General features: G+C 46.8%; 1 protein-coding gene across 7 annotated transcripts in view; it reads right to left on the reverse strand.

Annotated features, from left to right (window-relative positions):
* Nucleotides 1-13,678, reverse strand: part of LOC144476297 (uncharacterized) — a 63,715-nt gene that overhangs the window by 36,088 nt on the left and 13,949 nt on the right. For 5 of the 7 annotated variants that reach the window (XR_013494993.1, XM_078193030.1, XM_078193028.1 and 2 more), the window contains exon 2: nucleotides 11,347-11,968. The exons of 1 other annotated variant lie outside the window; for it this stretch is intronic. Coding sequence is in view for 5 of the 6 variants with exons in the window: in XM_078193030.1 (XP_078049156.1) it covers nucleotides 11,347-11,562 (216 nt within the window). In the remaining variant the exon portion in view is untranslated. Of the gene's footprint in view, nucleotides 1-11,346; nucleotides 13,083-13,678 lie in introns of those variants that run through there. One more of the 7 variants, XM_078193026.1, reaches the window with a different exon arrangement.

The following is a 13,678-nucleotide window of genomic DNA, read 5'->3' on the forward strand; positions in this document are numbered from 1 at the left end:
TCTGGACTCTCTGGACAAGTAATCCTCGCGACTCGTGCGCGTCCCCTGCGTACGAGTCACGAAGAATTATGTGGCGGTGATCGTATTATGGTGGCATATTTTACCGTTCTCAAGGGTGCGGTAGAATAGACGGACCCTCGACTTGCCCTCCTAATCGCAGGTGCAGAAAAGTCGGTATAGAAATACGGAAATGGTGTCCACATATGTTATATAGACTTTGCATTCGCGATTCAGGATTTTTGAAAAGCTAGTCCTCTTTCGATGGCCGTCTCGTTAGCGAAATATAAATGTAACTTGAAATATTTGTTGCGTGTGACGCATCGTTCTCCAAAGCAGCGCCCCGTTAACGCCGGGCCTAGCGAGCGCTAAACATATCCGATGTGTGTTGCTTCAGACTTTGGAAGAATTACGAGACTGAATTTATGTGTACGTTTTGCCAGTTTTATTAGAACGCGGGCTCGAATCGAGAAAGTTGTTCCATCGTTGCCGCGAATAAAAGCAAACAATGCGTGGGAATAAGGCGCGATCGGCCGGCCGGCCGGCCGGCCGGTAATAATTAGAGATCAGTTTCCGCGAATTCCGGCGTCTGCGGGGAAACCGAAAAATGACGCGCTTATCGAGCGCGGTTACCCTAGTTCGTTGATCCGGCTCTAAAACCGACGGAAATTTACGCTAATCTCGCGCTTTGCAATTTCCAACCACCGGCGGCCGCGGTGTTTAAAAACCTGCTGGAATACCTTAGGGCGAGACCGTTGCATTCGAATATAAAATCTTCTCGAAATAAGCACAAGTTTATTTATCGAACAAACAGTTATTTCTAGACTGCGAATTCGTTCGCTCTTACCAACTTTGATTTTCTAGCGAAGACTCGCCGCCGCGGTCTAGCTGTTTCCCTTAATCGTTTCAACGGCTCGCGACGATAACAAGAGATTGCTCTTCAATTTTTCCGAGGCTGTTTTCCTTGTCGCGTTTACTCGCTCTTTTCATAAAGAGCTTCTCGCAAACGTCCTTTCCTTCGGATTTCGAGTAGCTTGAGCGAAACCAACCGAATCTCTTAAATTGAATCGAATGGAATCGAATCGAATCGAGTCTCTTTGGAAGATGCTCCGTAAAAGAAGGTTGTCGCAACATATTGTTAGCGAAAGAAATTATTAATTTTCTGGTCGAGTAACACGATCCATTTGCGCGCGTAGAAGAAGCCTCGAGGTCGAGACTCTTCTGAATCTTTCAACGATGACGTTTCTTCGTTCGCGATAAAAACGTGCCCGAAGCGAAGCAAAATAAAGTTTCATTTTTGTTTCCTCGGTTCATAGCGGAACTCGGAAGTTCCATTCCGATTCCTCGTCATCTTGGAAACTGGAATAAAGTTTTCGAGGGACCGCTTGTCTTCTTTTCCCTCGCTTCCTCTTATCGACGACGGTGCACGAACGTTTCCCAAACAAAGTCGCCGAGTTCTATACGTTATTTTTATTGCTCGCTCGCTCGGTTCCGATTCCATGAATTATGTATCGACAACGGGATCAGCGTTGTTTGCTCTGTCGGCAATCACCGTTCCCATAAATCCTAAACGAATCAAATTACAGCGGATCCTGTGCATTTAGGAGAGAAATTATGTTGGAGAGAATTTTCATCGAAATAGCCGAAAGTCGTGCTTTAACCCTACAGCGCGCAATGTTCTTATAAACGAAGTGAAAAGGAATTGCGCATAAAACTCATATCGGAGCATGAACAAAATAATAAAATCAGTATTTTATTATTTTTCATATTTGTGCAATACGTTCACTTTGCGTACATTATTTTACGCGTAGCGAGCGCGTACACCGAATAACCAGGGAAAAGAAAACTAGCCGATCTCCATCGGTAATTGGTAATTATTTTAATTTCAAATCGGAGCGAACAGAAGTACCACTGTACCGCAAAAATCTTAATGACAGCTGTCAGATTTAGCACCGAGATAGTTGTCTTCAATGCCGGCGTGACTTTTTTTATAATGTAGGTGACTTATTTCTGTTCGCAACAGAGCACAAGTTGTTGTTTATGCTGTTGCGTAATAAAATGTCAAAGTAAAATGCGGCTGCCGCATATGCGCATCGGTGCGCACTCTATGCCATGTCGTAGCCATGACACTGTACTCAATACTTAAAGGATCTTCGAATCCTGTTGGAGTATTTTCAACGCGTTCAAACGGTGGGAGAGGATCTCTATTTTGCATACGAAACAGCAGACTGTTTATTCGTCGGTTAATAAAATGAGAAACGTAATCTGCGTAATTGTTTGCACCATTGTTTGTGAAAAGTAAGGATCGCGGATCCACGATCGAAAAGAATAATTGAAAATTTCATAGGATCGACGAAGCGCGGGATGAATGCAACAAGCTCGTCAGGAATCTACATTTACGGTGATCGTCTTAAACGATTAAAGTAGAACTTGGACTATAAAGTCGCGTATTCCGAAACTGCTACGTTTCTCCGGCGGCCACGAATGATCGCGAGACGCGCGCGGTTCGGACCTAGTGTTCAGCTCCGAAGGCCGCTGTAAGAACATAAATATGAAAGTACTGTGCTACTAAAAAAATTAATGACCTTGAGGCATCCTTGGCAGTTCTACTTGAAGCGAAGAGCGCCAAGAAAACCTTGCCTCGCGTCGTGTCCCAGAGGAAATCAAACAACTTCTTGTTCTTAACTATTCGGGCGAAATTCTACTTACAGTTGGACCCCGCTTTGCTTGTTCGATCGCTCGAAATCATTTTAAAAAGATGTCTAAATTCAAGATTGAAACTTGACCTGGTATTCCTGGACGAATAAGTCTCTCGGACGAGAAATAATAAATCTTGACGAAAAATTTGGAAATTTCGAGAAACTGTCAGAAATCGGATGATCGAACAACGATACACTGGGTGCAAATTGACCCGAGCCCCGCGATCCGATCGTTAAAGAATGCGTAACAGATATCATCGTCGGACAAATAACAAGCCGTGATTAAATCACGGCCGTGATTTAATCGTTGGGGTTTGATTCGTTTCGAGCGTTAAGACCGAGCCAAATGATTACTGGTAATCGATTCGAACGAAAGCGATCGAAAGAAGAGATGCGGACAGCACCATGAAATCAAAAACAATTAGGTTCGAAAATGAAATAAAACCGTTGAAATTGCTAAGCGTTCTCCAACGCGAATGCGAGAATGTGCTTTAGTATTTCGATTTCTGATATTTTGGTGCATACGCGTACACAAATCTACGCGTATAATGCAAATGTCCACATTGAAATGTAATACCTTAAAATTCTGCGCAATGTTTTACAATGGCCATACAAGGGTGATACAAGTGAGTATAAAAGTTATGTTGCTATCGCATAGGTTGGAATCGCGTTTCAGATTACTCCGAGTCGGTTCGAACGAGTGTTTCTTTTTCGACCGGCGCCGCGGCATGGCAGTTCGTTTCATGTACGGTTCCTCCCTGGAAATTGTTCTCGGTTCGAAAGATATTAGAACTTTTGTATCGAACGTAGATTTGATTAGCACGAGCACGTACGAGTCCCTCCCCGGCCTCGCCATCTCACTCTCTCTCCTTCTCCCCGATGCTACCCGCCAAACTTCTCCAGTCCGATTGCAGCAAGTTTGAGACTGCCTGCCGGGAAGATCGCATTATTTTCAAGCGTAGGTCAGGCACACAGCGGTTGCGATAACCGTATTATCGTCCCGTCTCATAAACTTGTTTCGCTTAGTTTACGAGCACGCGAGTCTTACCTCCCGTCTACGTGTACGTGTGGACACGAGAGTACGAGCGAGCGTGGACGAGTACGAGCGAGTGTACGCGCGCGTGCACGCGCACGTGTACGTGTACGTGTACGACCGGCCCACGAAACAGCGATCAGACTATTCCGTGATACTTCCATATCGTCAATTATCGTAATTACCAAGAAAATCGTATCGCGAGCGTACGATACTCGCCTATGCATCTGCACGAGAGTGCACCTTAGTTTTCGGCCGTTGAATCCATAATACTTCCTTGAACTTTCGAATCGTGCCGTTGCCTACAACCTTTATACAGTGTCCGCGAAGAAGATCCGACTAGATGAGACGCGACAAGTCGGTCGGAGAATGGGAGCAATTCACAAATCGAATCCCAGAGTTTGATATTGTAACTCAATTTCCTTGGTTGGGTCGAGTCTCGTCCGATATCGAATGACGAATTATACTTATCAGTCGACAATTAATCGTTCGACCGATTACCTATTACATATTTATTTGCGAAACGCGTCGGTCGATGCAACGTACGTGCAAGCGAATGCTAATTAATACGAACGAAAGTTGGTACTGTATCTCGATTGTAGAAATGACGGCGAGCTTGCTTTTCAATATTTCGACGCCAACGCCGCGACGCGACGCGACGCGAACAATGTGTAACGACGACTTTTCTTCAAATTGCCATCGTCGTAACCACTTTAGAGTTTCAACTACGATCAGGTGGTTTTGATGCAATTGGACATTCCGACAATGGGGGAGAGAATTAACTATGAATGAATGGGAACAACGTCTAAACAGAAGCTTGTCGTCATGTAACAATTCCAGAGTCGTGTTCGCTGGTTCTTCTAATTACATCGAGTGGCCCGTGCAACGCGACCGTACAAAAGGAATGTTACAAATAGTTCTATCAACAGTATTTTGTCCAAATAAATTCCAAATTCCAAATTCCTGTCTGCTCCTGAAACAATTTGGTAACGATGGAAACGATCTAATTTGATCTTAGAGTTCACAGATTCTAATCGAATCGAGCGGGTTATCGCGTAAACACGGTCGATGAAATATTTGGAAATTTTCGCGACGCGACGCAAATGAAAAATCGAATTGCGCGTAAACTGGCGACGAGAGAGGTTGGGAGTTTCACCATGTCTCGGAATATTAAACGGCTGTACACTATTTTTAGATCGCGTAATTGTAGATAATTGAGGGATCCCCACCATCGTCGGCGCCTGTGATTTATGTATATATGTGAAAATTAGTTTTACGTCAGCTTGTCTCAATAACGCGCACCTAAGAGGAGAAGAAACGATCATACACATGTCTCGAACCCGTTTTCTCCAGATAAATGGGTACCTTGTTGTTCGCGGACTTCTTTAAAGGAAAAATTAATGCGAACCAACAAATCTTGTATCGACGTTGTAATCGATGTTTCGCTAACTCGAACGGGCAGGTGTCGCGCTGCAACAGCTACCTTATCGAAACCAACTTTCTTCGATCTAGGCTTTCGGAGTGCAATTAAACCTCGTCCGATATCTTGATCATTGAAACGTCGCTCGTCGCGAACAAAAAGAAGACTATCTACGACGAGTTGAACAACGGTGCGGCATAACTTACTCGAACCTGTTCTCCTTGGCCACCGCCGCGTTTCGGACCGATATCGTTGCGATAACAATTAGCTGACAATAGTTGACGCTTCGAATTGCGGAACTAGATACGGTGGGAGGGGGAGAAGGAGAGCTAAATCGTTTGCCAGCGCATAGGAATCTGGAGAATCGTCTGCCGAATTGATAGGCGAGAATCGGTGTCGGGCAGCGTTGGAGAGAAGCGAGGTTCCTCCTTGCGGGGATGGCGAACATGCGCCCAAAGGTCCGCGATGTAGATTCCGAGTCACGACTCGCGACAATCAACTTTTAATATAGCGCCGAGCCGAGTCGAGTCGAGCCGAGCCGAGCGCGCCGCGGCGGCTCGCGTGCTTCGCTCGATGCTTACGTCAGAAACGCGACGCGGCGAACGCGAGCGCGAGGCGGACGCGGACGCGGCGCGGCGCGGCGCGGGGCGGGGCGGGGCGGGGCGGACGGGCGAATACACCTCTACAGAGAGGCGAGTTTACGTCGAGTGTGTAAATCGAGCCTTTCCTTTCTTTCCATTCGCACCTTGTCCTCGTCCCTGCCTGCGTCCCGAAGTTTACACCCCAGCGAGTCTAGGTCAGGAACAACGATGACGACAGCTACCAACGTTTGACCTTAAGACTAATTTTAAAATTCACACCGAGAGGGTGAGTCTCGCGGAGCAAGACAACCACGGCCGGACCATCCGGCGAAATGATCAACGTTATTCCGATTACATATCTGTCTGCCGAGGGGCGAGCATCGCATCGATTCGACCTGGCACGAGCGATTCGGAGTTACACGGGCCCGCGGCCGAGCTCCAGCTTCGAGTCTCGATCGCTTGCTTCCAGATATTTCCGCCCGTTTACCGAACATTGCTCGCAAATTTCTCTGCTCGGTTGAGAAGCGTCAGTTTTCTACAACGTTTATCTGCGACGATTTTAACATCCTTTTCCCTCGAATACGTTGCGAGAACAAACGGAGCGTTCGGGAGGAAAATCTTTATAGTCGAAGAACCTTGAGCCAACAACGTTTGAACAAGCTCCGCTGTAATTAGGACCATGGGTCAAGTTCACCGAAACGTCCAAGCTCTGGATGTCCTTAAGCGTAGAAAGCAATTTTTATTCCTTTTGCGACAAAATCTCCGACTCTCTTTTATTTCATCTCGGTGCTGTTCCATTCCGCGATTCGTAGCTTCAACTTGTACAATAAACGCGAGTCTGTTACCGATCTTTCTCAAACAAGAATTTGTCAAACAACTGTTATTTATTTATTCAATTTATAATTTACGGACATTTCAGAAAAAAGTAGGACATCGCGATCGTGGAGGACTATCGGATGGACTGAATCGTTGTAAAATAGGTTCGCCGTAAGTTTCGAAATATCCACCGAATAGGAATACGAGTCTTCGTTTCCGGAATATATTTGTAAATTCTACGATCCTGTTACCTAATTGTACGCAACTTCCGCCGAGCCTAATTGAAAAGTCCGCGGTTGTAATGCGGCTGTGCGCTTGCAAATATTGCTGGCTTCCTTCCATCGAACTATTTCGTAATTGAAATTTGGGTCGCATCGAATTAAACTTCAAAACACGATTCCTGCATTCCATAATTACGCAACGTGTACACTGTACGCTACACGCTACCTACACGCGCGGTTGTCATTCAGTTTTTCGGTTGGGCTCGCGCGCGCGCGCGCGCTCGCGCCTAATTTCATGCGAAACGGCAGAGCGTTGATCAGCGATTAGGCATACGCGGTGTGGTTCGCGATCGGTCGCCACGATATTTCAGCTGCTTCTACGAGTTTAATTACGAAATGGCTCCAAACAATGCGTTATCGAAAGCTGATGCTATAACGAAGAAGAAACACGCGGATGCAAATGAATTTCAAAACGTTATCGAAAGGATCGATCCACGTAATCACATGCTGCGAATTTTTATAACGCGCCTATGTTAAAGTCCATCGCCTGTGCAAATGCATTTCCTGAATCGCTCAATCGACAAAATTAATTAGAGGAAGCGTTCGTCGAATACACTTTCGGCAACAAAGAATTCTACGATCTCGGAGCAAACTCGGATGTGTACGCGTTAAAGTAGTTTCGCGGATTTCTACGATCCCTGTTCTTGTAACAAGATTCGAAGTAGCATCGCGATGAACGAAACTTGATAATTCGCTATTAGAACGCTATTTTTAGTGATACAATAAGACAATGAAGCGGTCTAGGTAGTTTCATGTAACGCGGAAACGGTGTAAGTATACAGTTTATAGAAAAATATTCTTCGCGGCGCGTTGTCTATAGACGATGAAACTTAAATGGCTGTTCAAGGTCACTTAACTATCTACGCTAATCAAAACTTACTTTCGTATATAGGTAGAACCGAACGTACGGTATCGTTTGCGCAACGGAACGTAAATATTTCAAGGCTCGCTATTAAAAATGTGAAATTATGTCTTTATCGTTCCAGTGTGTACCGTAATTTCTTTTGAACGCCGATAGACGACCTTTGTTTAATTTTGTAGAAATACGTTAAACGATACCGAGATAATTTACGATGGAACGTGTATTTTGAAAATATACTACAAATTCGAAAACTATTAGTCGACTTAAAGGCATAAATAAACCGAAATTGTTCGGACCCGTCGTTGGTTTTTCTTGTTGCCGTAAAATACTAAAGACGAACAAATATTTCCATCAATGTACGAAGACGGTATGTACTTTGAAAAAGAATTGCTAAGATTGCTCAAGAAATGGCGCTCGAAAGCTGAATATGACTCCAGAAAGATGGCTCTTCCGGAATGAGAAACAATGGAAGTGGACAGCGTGAAGCGTATACGTAGGCATATGTATCTGTTAGGAACTGTGAGAAGATAAATTAGTAGGGCAAGACCGTGAGGCAGAGAAGTCTGGGAGAAGACCACGACTGCGAGCTACCTGAGGCCGACCCAGTTGCTAACACGCTCATTCAATATTCGTAGTTATTTAGTTGCATTTCCGTCTATCCCGCTGCAGAGACCACTGTTTAGCAAAATCTATGCGTCACGAAATCTTGGAATTCGGTATTCGGTATTCGGTATTCGGTATACGGTATACGGTATACGGGACTCGGAATTCAGGTGCTGGCGTTGCTGTGAAAATAACAGCTCTTAACGAAATATGTATTTCGAAGAATACGTTTGCAAAGAACAATTTGACGTTGCAGAGGCTTCAGAGGTTCTCGGTTACCAAGGACAATTAAAAATTCCCACCGACAGAGAAGAGTAGCTCGCACGAGACATGTCTCGATAAGAGTCGCGCGGTCAGTGACACACCGTAAATGAAAGACAAAGCAAAGATTTCTTCGCGGTATGTATCCCTTAGCTATCGGGAGAGTTTCGAAACGCGGGTGCACGCGCGATATCGTAAATCTACAAAATTGGATCGAGAACGAACGCAATTAAATCATTACCACTTTGGGAATTAACGTTCGAAAATCTTGGCAATTCCTATCCCGGCAATTCGTCCGATTTCAATTACGCCGCGTTTCGCAAGTACAATGGAATTACAAAAAATTCCTGGAATGCTGCGCATAATATAATAAACCTTCGTATCAAATTAGTATCGAATTAAATATTGTCGATGCAACGTGTCTAATGAAATATGTACTGGGAACGCTTTGGAATGCAAGGGATTAATGTAAAGGTGCACGGTTGCTCGTTGTTGCCACCGGCGCGGCGCGGCGCGGCGCGGTGCGGCTCGGTGCGGCTCGACACGGCGGAATAAACTGCAATCATACTTCTGCGTGTCGCGGAACACGAGATTTCAGTTTATTCGAATCAAACCAATTTCGTTAACGCTCCTGTTATCGTTTAATGCAGTCGTTCGCGTCAAAAAATATTAAGTCGCAGAGAGTTTCGATGGAATTCGACGAGCCTGGATTTCTCGATTAAGAGCGATATTATTAAACATGCGATCGACGTGGTTTGTTTTCGGAGAATGCGGAGCCTGCTTCTAGTCTCTCGTTCGTCGTTCGACCTTATCCGCTCCAAATGATCCAGCATTAATTTTACTCGTCCGCAGATTCGCTCTAATTTCTATTTGTCGTTTCTGTATACCTGACGATTGATCGGCAACCGGGAACTATAGAATATGATATTAACGTTCGCAAACGGAACAATCGGAATACATGTGGATTATTGCTCTCCGAAGAGACACGTTGCTGTTCGGTATGTTATTGGTAAATACCATACTGGAGCTCTGCTGTTTATATTCTCGAAGAGTTAGCATATACTGTACTATAATATACTATACGTATACGTTCCGTGCACGTCTGCAAACGAATGTGTCATCTTCGAATTTGATGACTACTTGGAGTCGTTTTGTACGAATCTTTTTCTAAACGACTTTGTTCGATTAATTTGCACGTATAGGATCCAGGCCGGTTGCAGAAAGTTTAAAGAAGTGAATTAAAATTCTTGAAATATTCGAAAAAATATTCGAACGTCTCAGTCGTTCCACGTATAATATATAGACATCGAACGACGAAAAGAATGCGATATTCCTTCATCGATAGATAAAAATCGACAAGATTGAAAGTTGAAAAGCTTAGCAGCTACGTTTGTTGGATCGTATCCTTTCTAAGCAATTGCTCATCGCTGGTGTTGTCAATTTTAAACCAGGTCGAGTGTCGTTAACTGATGGAGAAACGAGTGGATGTCCCAGTAGCGCGGCTACACGAGACAATGCGGTTATTGAATTGCTAGTCCACAGAAAATTACGAACGATTGATATCGTAATTAGGAATATCATCTTTATAGCAAACGGATGAAAACAAATTTTTCCTTGACCATTCCCACCAATCCAGAGAAACTACGACGCCCAATGTGTACGCGGATCCTGAAGCTGGATCCTTTGCTAAGAAATATACAATTTTGATTTCAGATTTCCCAGAAACGCGAGCAGACCCTGTAGCGGTCCGTTCCGTTTCACGTTGGATACCACCTCCTCGCTTTCATAAAAATTTCAAGTACATTTACAGAGATCAATTATAATAACTTTATTGCCGTTGAAAAATTCTGGGACGAAGCAGACCCAAACGACACCGCTCAGCTGCAATATTAGTCTATTAGAAGGTAGGAATAAATTTGAAAAGAAAATCCACGTACACTGAAAATCGAATTATCCGAGAAAACATTGCCCTTGAAAATGTTACGAAGACGGAGGTAGTGCCGAGCTACCCACACGCGGGGTCGTCCCTAACCCCCGCGTCATTCGAAACGACGCTCTGCGGTAGAACCTCGTTTATTACGCGCGTTTAATAAGATTAATAAATCAGTAACTGTACGATGCGCGACCGATACGCGATGTATTTCGAGTAATTTTTAACTCCATGACGCGTATATTTGGAACGTCGAGAATATAGGTTGGGATAGGTACAGTTGCTTGCACTCTCGATAGAGGTTAACACGTTGACCGATACGGGTTTCATCGTCTCTGCTATTCCTCCAGTGCTGATTCCTCTTAGCTAAACAGCTCGGTCTTTCGAACCGTTTTGCCAACGGAAGTTCGAAGAAACGAGGCTCTACCGTAGGTGGTCAACGTTGGAACGACCGAGCACCACAAGTGCCTCCTCGTGCAATCTCGTCGATGCAATACTACGTGGAATCGTTCGCAAACGAGTGACGATTTTGAGCTGCCGCAAAAAATTGTTGTACCGCGTTCCAAAATAATTTAAACGTTTCGAAAATTCGTCCTTATTTGAAAAAAACAGTCGAGAAAGCATGTACACCCTGACGTGGCGCGTACGCGTTTCGTACATCGATTAAAAATAGCTTCGAGTGCAAGGGGTTAATATCCAATAAGATGATCTTTCAAGAGAATAATCCTAAAATAGAAATGTCAGGGTCGAGCCGACGTCGTCTCGACAGGCCCGGTAGTTCCAGCGTTCTAAATATCGTAAAGCGGTAGGGTTATCTCGCGAAAGCCTCAGGTGCGGCGCGTGTCTGCATAAAATGACCTCACCTGCTGCGTTTCGACAGCCTCTTTAACGTGTTCCGCTATTTCCGCCGCCTTGAGGCCAGTCTCTATCGGCGCGACCTGCGAGTGCCGTCGCGGCTGGGCCTCGGCGGTGGCAGGCAGCTCCTGGTAGCAGGATTCTCCGGATCCCCGTCTGCTACCCGCGATGCACATGGCTCTCCGGAAGAGTCCGGCGACGACGGCGCACAGGCCGCATTGCATTCCTGTGGCGCTGCCTCGGCTGGACAAAGATCCACCATTGGTCCGTCGACGGGTCCGAGTCCCGCGAGAGCTGCTCTCACGTGTTTGAGACGCCAGTTTTTTTTAAAACCGTTCCCACTGCACCCCGTCACCCTCTCCCTCTCTCTCTCTCTCTCTTTCTCTTCGCCCGCCTCTTGCTCTTGCTCGTGCTTCGACTCAGCCTGCGTCGGGGCTTCCGGCAACAGTCACGATCGGCAGAGCTGCTCCCCTCACCAAAACGTATCCCGATGATCTTTCACTTCCTCGTGTTCCTCCTCCATCGTTCCGACACCGTGTATATCCTCCCCGAGATCGCCACCTCGCAATACCCTCGCGCCTCTGGCCGATCGATTCCCTCGCGATTCAGGGCAGCGTCGCGTCATATCACCTGCACGACCAAGGTACGTCGGAAAGAGGACCAAAGATTTCGCAAGCTCGAGAGAAGAGGAGCTTCGCTCGCCCTCTTTCGCTCTCGCTCTCTCTCTCTCTCTCTCTCTCTATATCTATCCGTCCATCTCGCTCGCTTGCTCTCCGTCTCTCTCTTTCTCCGGGAACAACTATCGATTGGCGTGAAGTTACGTCCGATAGCGTCTAACGACGTCGACGGTGCACCGTGGTCAGGAGTCGGGACGGAACGGGACACAAGGAGACAGAACGCCGGATGAGGAACCCTCGTATAGACGCGCACCTAAGTATGTATGGAAGTTCGCACGAACGGTGCCACTGTGCGGTTCATCGGGTGCGTTCGATCGTCGGGTAATTTCGATTCGGCGCGACTCGTCACGCAACACGCGCGCTACACTCCTCGCGAGTCGCGGCTGCGACTGCGACTGACTGGGACTAACTGTGACTGTGACTGTGACTGTCACTGTCACTGTCACTGTCACTGTGACGTCGCGGCGTTTCGCACGTCCCGAGGAGATCGTAACTGAAAATTCTGTCGGACGTTGCTAGGAATAACGAGGAACAATCGATGTTCACCTGTTGGTTTGCCAAAGAACAATCAATAGAATCGCCCCGTGGAATTAGGTTAACCGTTCGTGTCGACAATGGCACGTGTTTCACGCGGCAAGAACAGACCCAAGTCCTAACCCTCCAACAATTGCGTTCGATTCGATTGTCGCAGCAAGAACGCCCGAGTCCGAGTCCGAGTCCGAGGCCGAGTCCGCCGTGTGCACTCGTTGATCGCGCCGGTTTTAATTAGTCGTTAGGTCCGTCGATCTTCTTCCCATTCTTTCCATCGCCTCCGCCGATACGACAGGAGACATTCGATATGTCGAGTAAACAACGAGATCCTCCCCTAACTAACCCGCCCCCGGCGATAAGATAGAGCGCAGCGGGTCTACGAAAAGGAATAAAAATGAGCAAGAACAAAAGCCACTTCTCTCCCCGGTCCGGTTGCGACCTCGATTTTTCCAGCGAGACTGTTTTCAGCTTACCGAGCAGCAATTACAACCGCGTGGCCAAGAGCCCACTTTGCAGAGCATGTACGCGACGAACAAGAAAACGAGACGGAGAGGGAGACTGGGGGAGAGAGAGAGAGAGAGAGAGGGGGGGGAGAGAGAGAGAGAGAGGGAGGGACAGAGAGAAAGGGGGAAGAAAAGAGAACCGGGCTCCGTGCGCTCGTTTCAGCACGTTGCGCCGATAACGTCGCCTCGGTCTCGCTCTCGCTGCTCTAGCGTACAATTACACGTCCCACGGAACGAAAAGAGAAGAAGCGTGTCGGCCGTTATCGTTTCAAACGCGGAAGACCTCTTCCGCGTGTCTGACTGGGTGTTCCACTGGCTCGTCCGTTGACAGGGAAGCTTAACGGTGCGGAGTCGAGAGGCGGTGAACGGGAGGCGACGGTGACGGCGACGGCGACGGCGACGGCGACGGCGTCAACGAAGGCGACGGCCAGCAAGGTTTCGGCTCGAGCGCACTCATTTTCTCTTCGTCGAAACGCACCAGTGGAAAAAGCACGGGTTCGCGAGAAAGACGCGACCGGAGAACTCGCGAAGAGGGGCGGATAAGAGAGCAGAGAGGAAAAGTGTCGAATCGAAGCGAATCGGAATCGACCCGAGGTGGTGGGTTCGAGGGAGAGACTCGAGAGAACCAA

This window comes from Augochlora pura, chromosome 10 (assembly GCF_028453695.1).
Source record: "Augochlora pura isolate Apur16 chromosome 10, APUR_v2.2.1, whole genome shotgun sequence".
Classification (NCBI taxonomy): Eukaryota; Metazoa; Arthropoda; class Insecta; order Hymenoptera; family Halictidae; genus Augochlora; species Augochlora pura.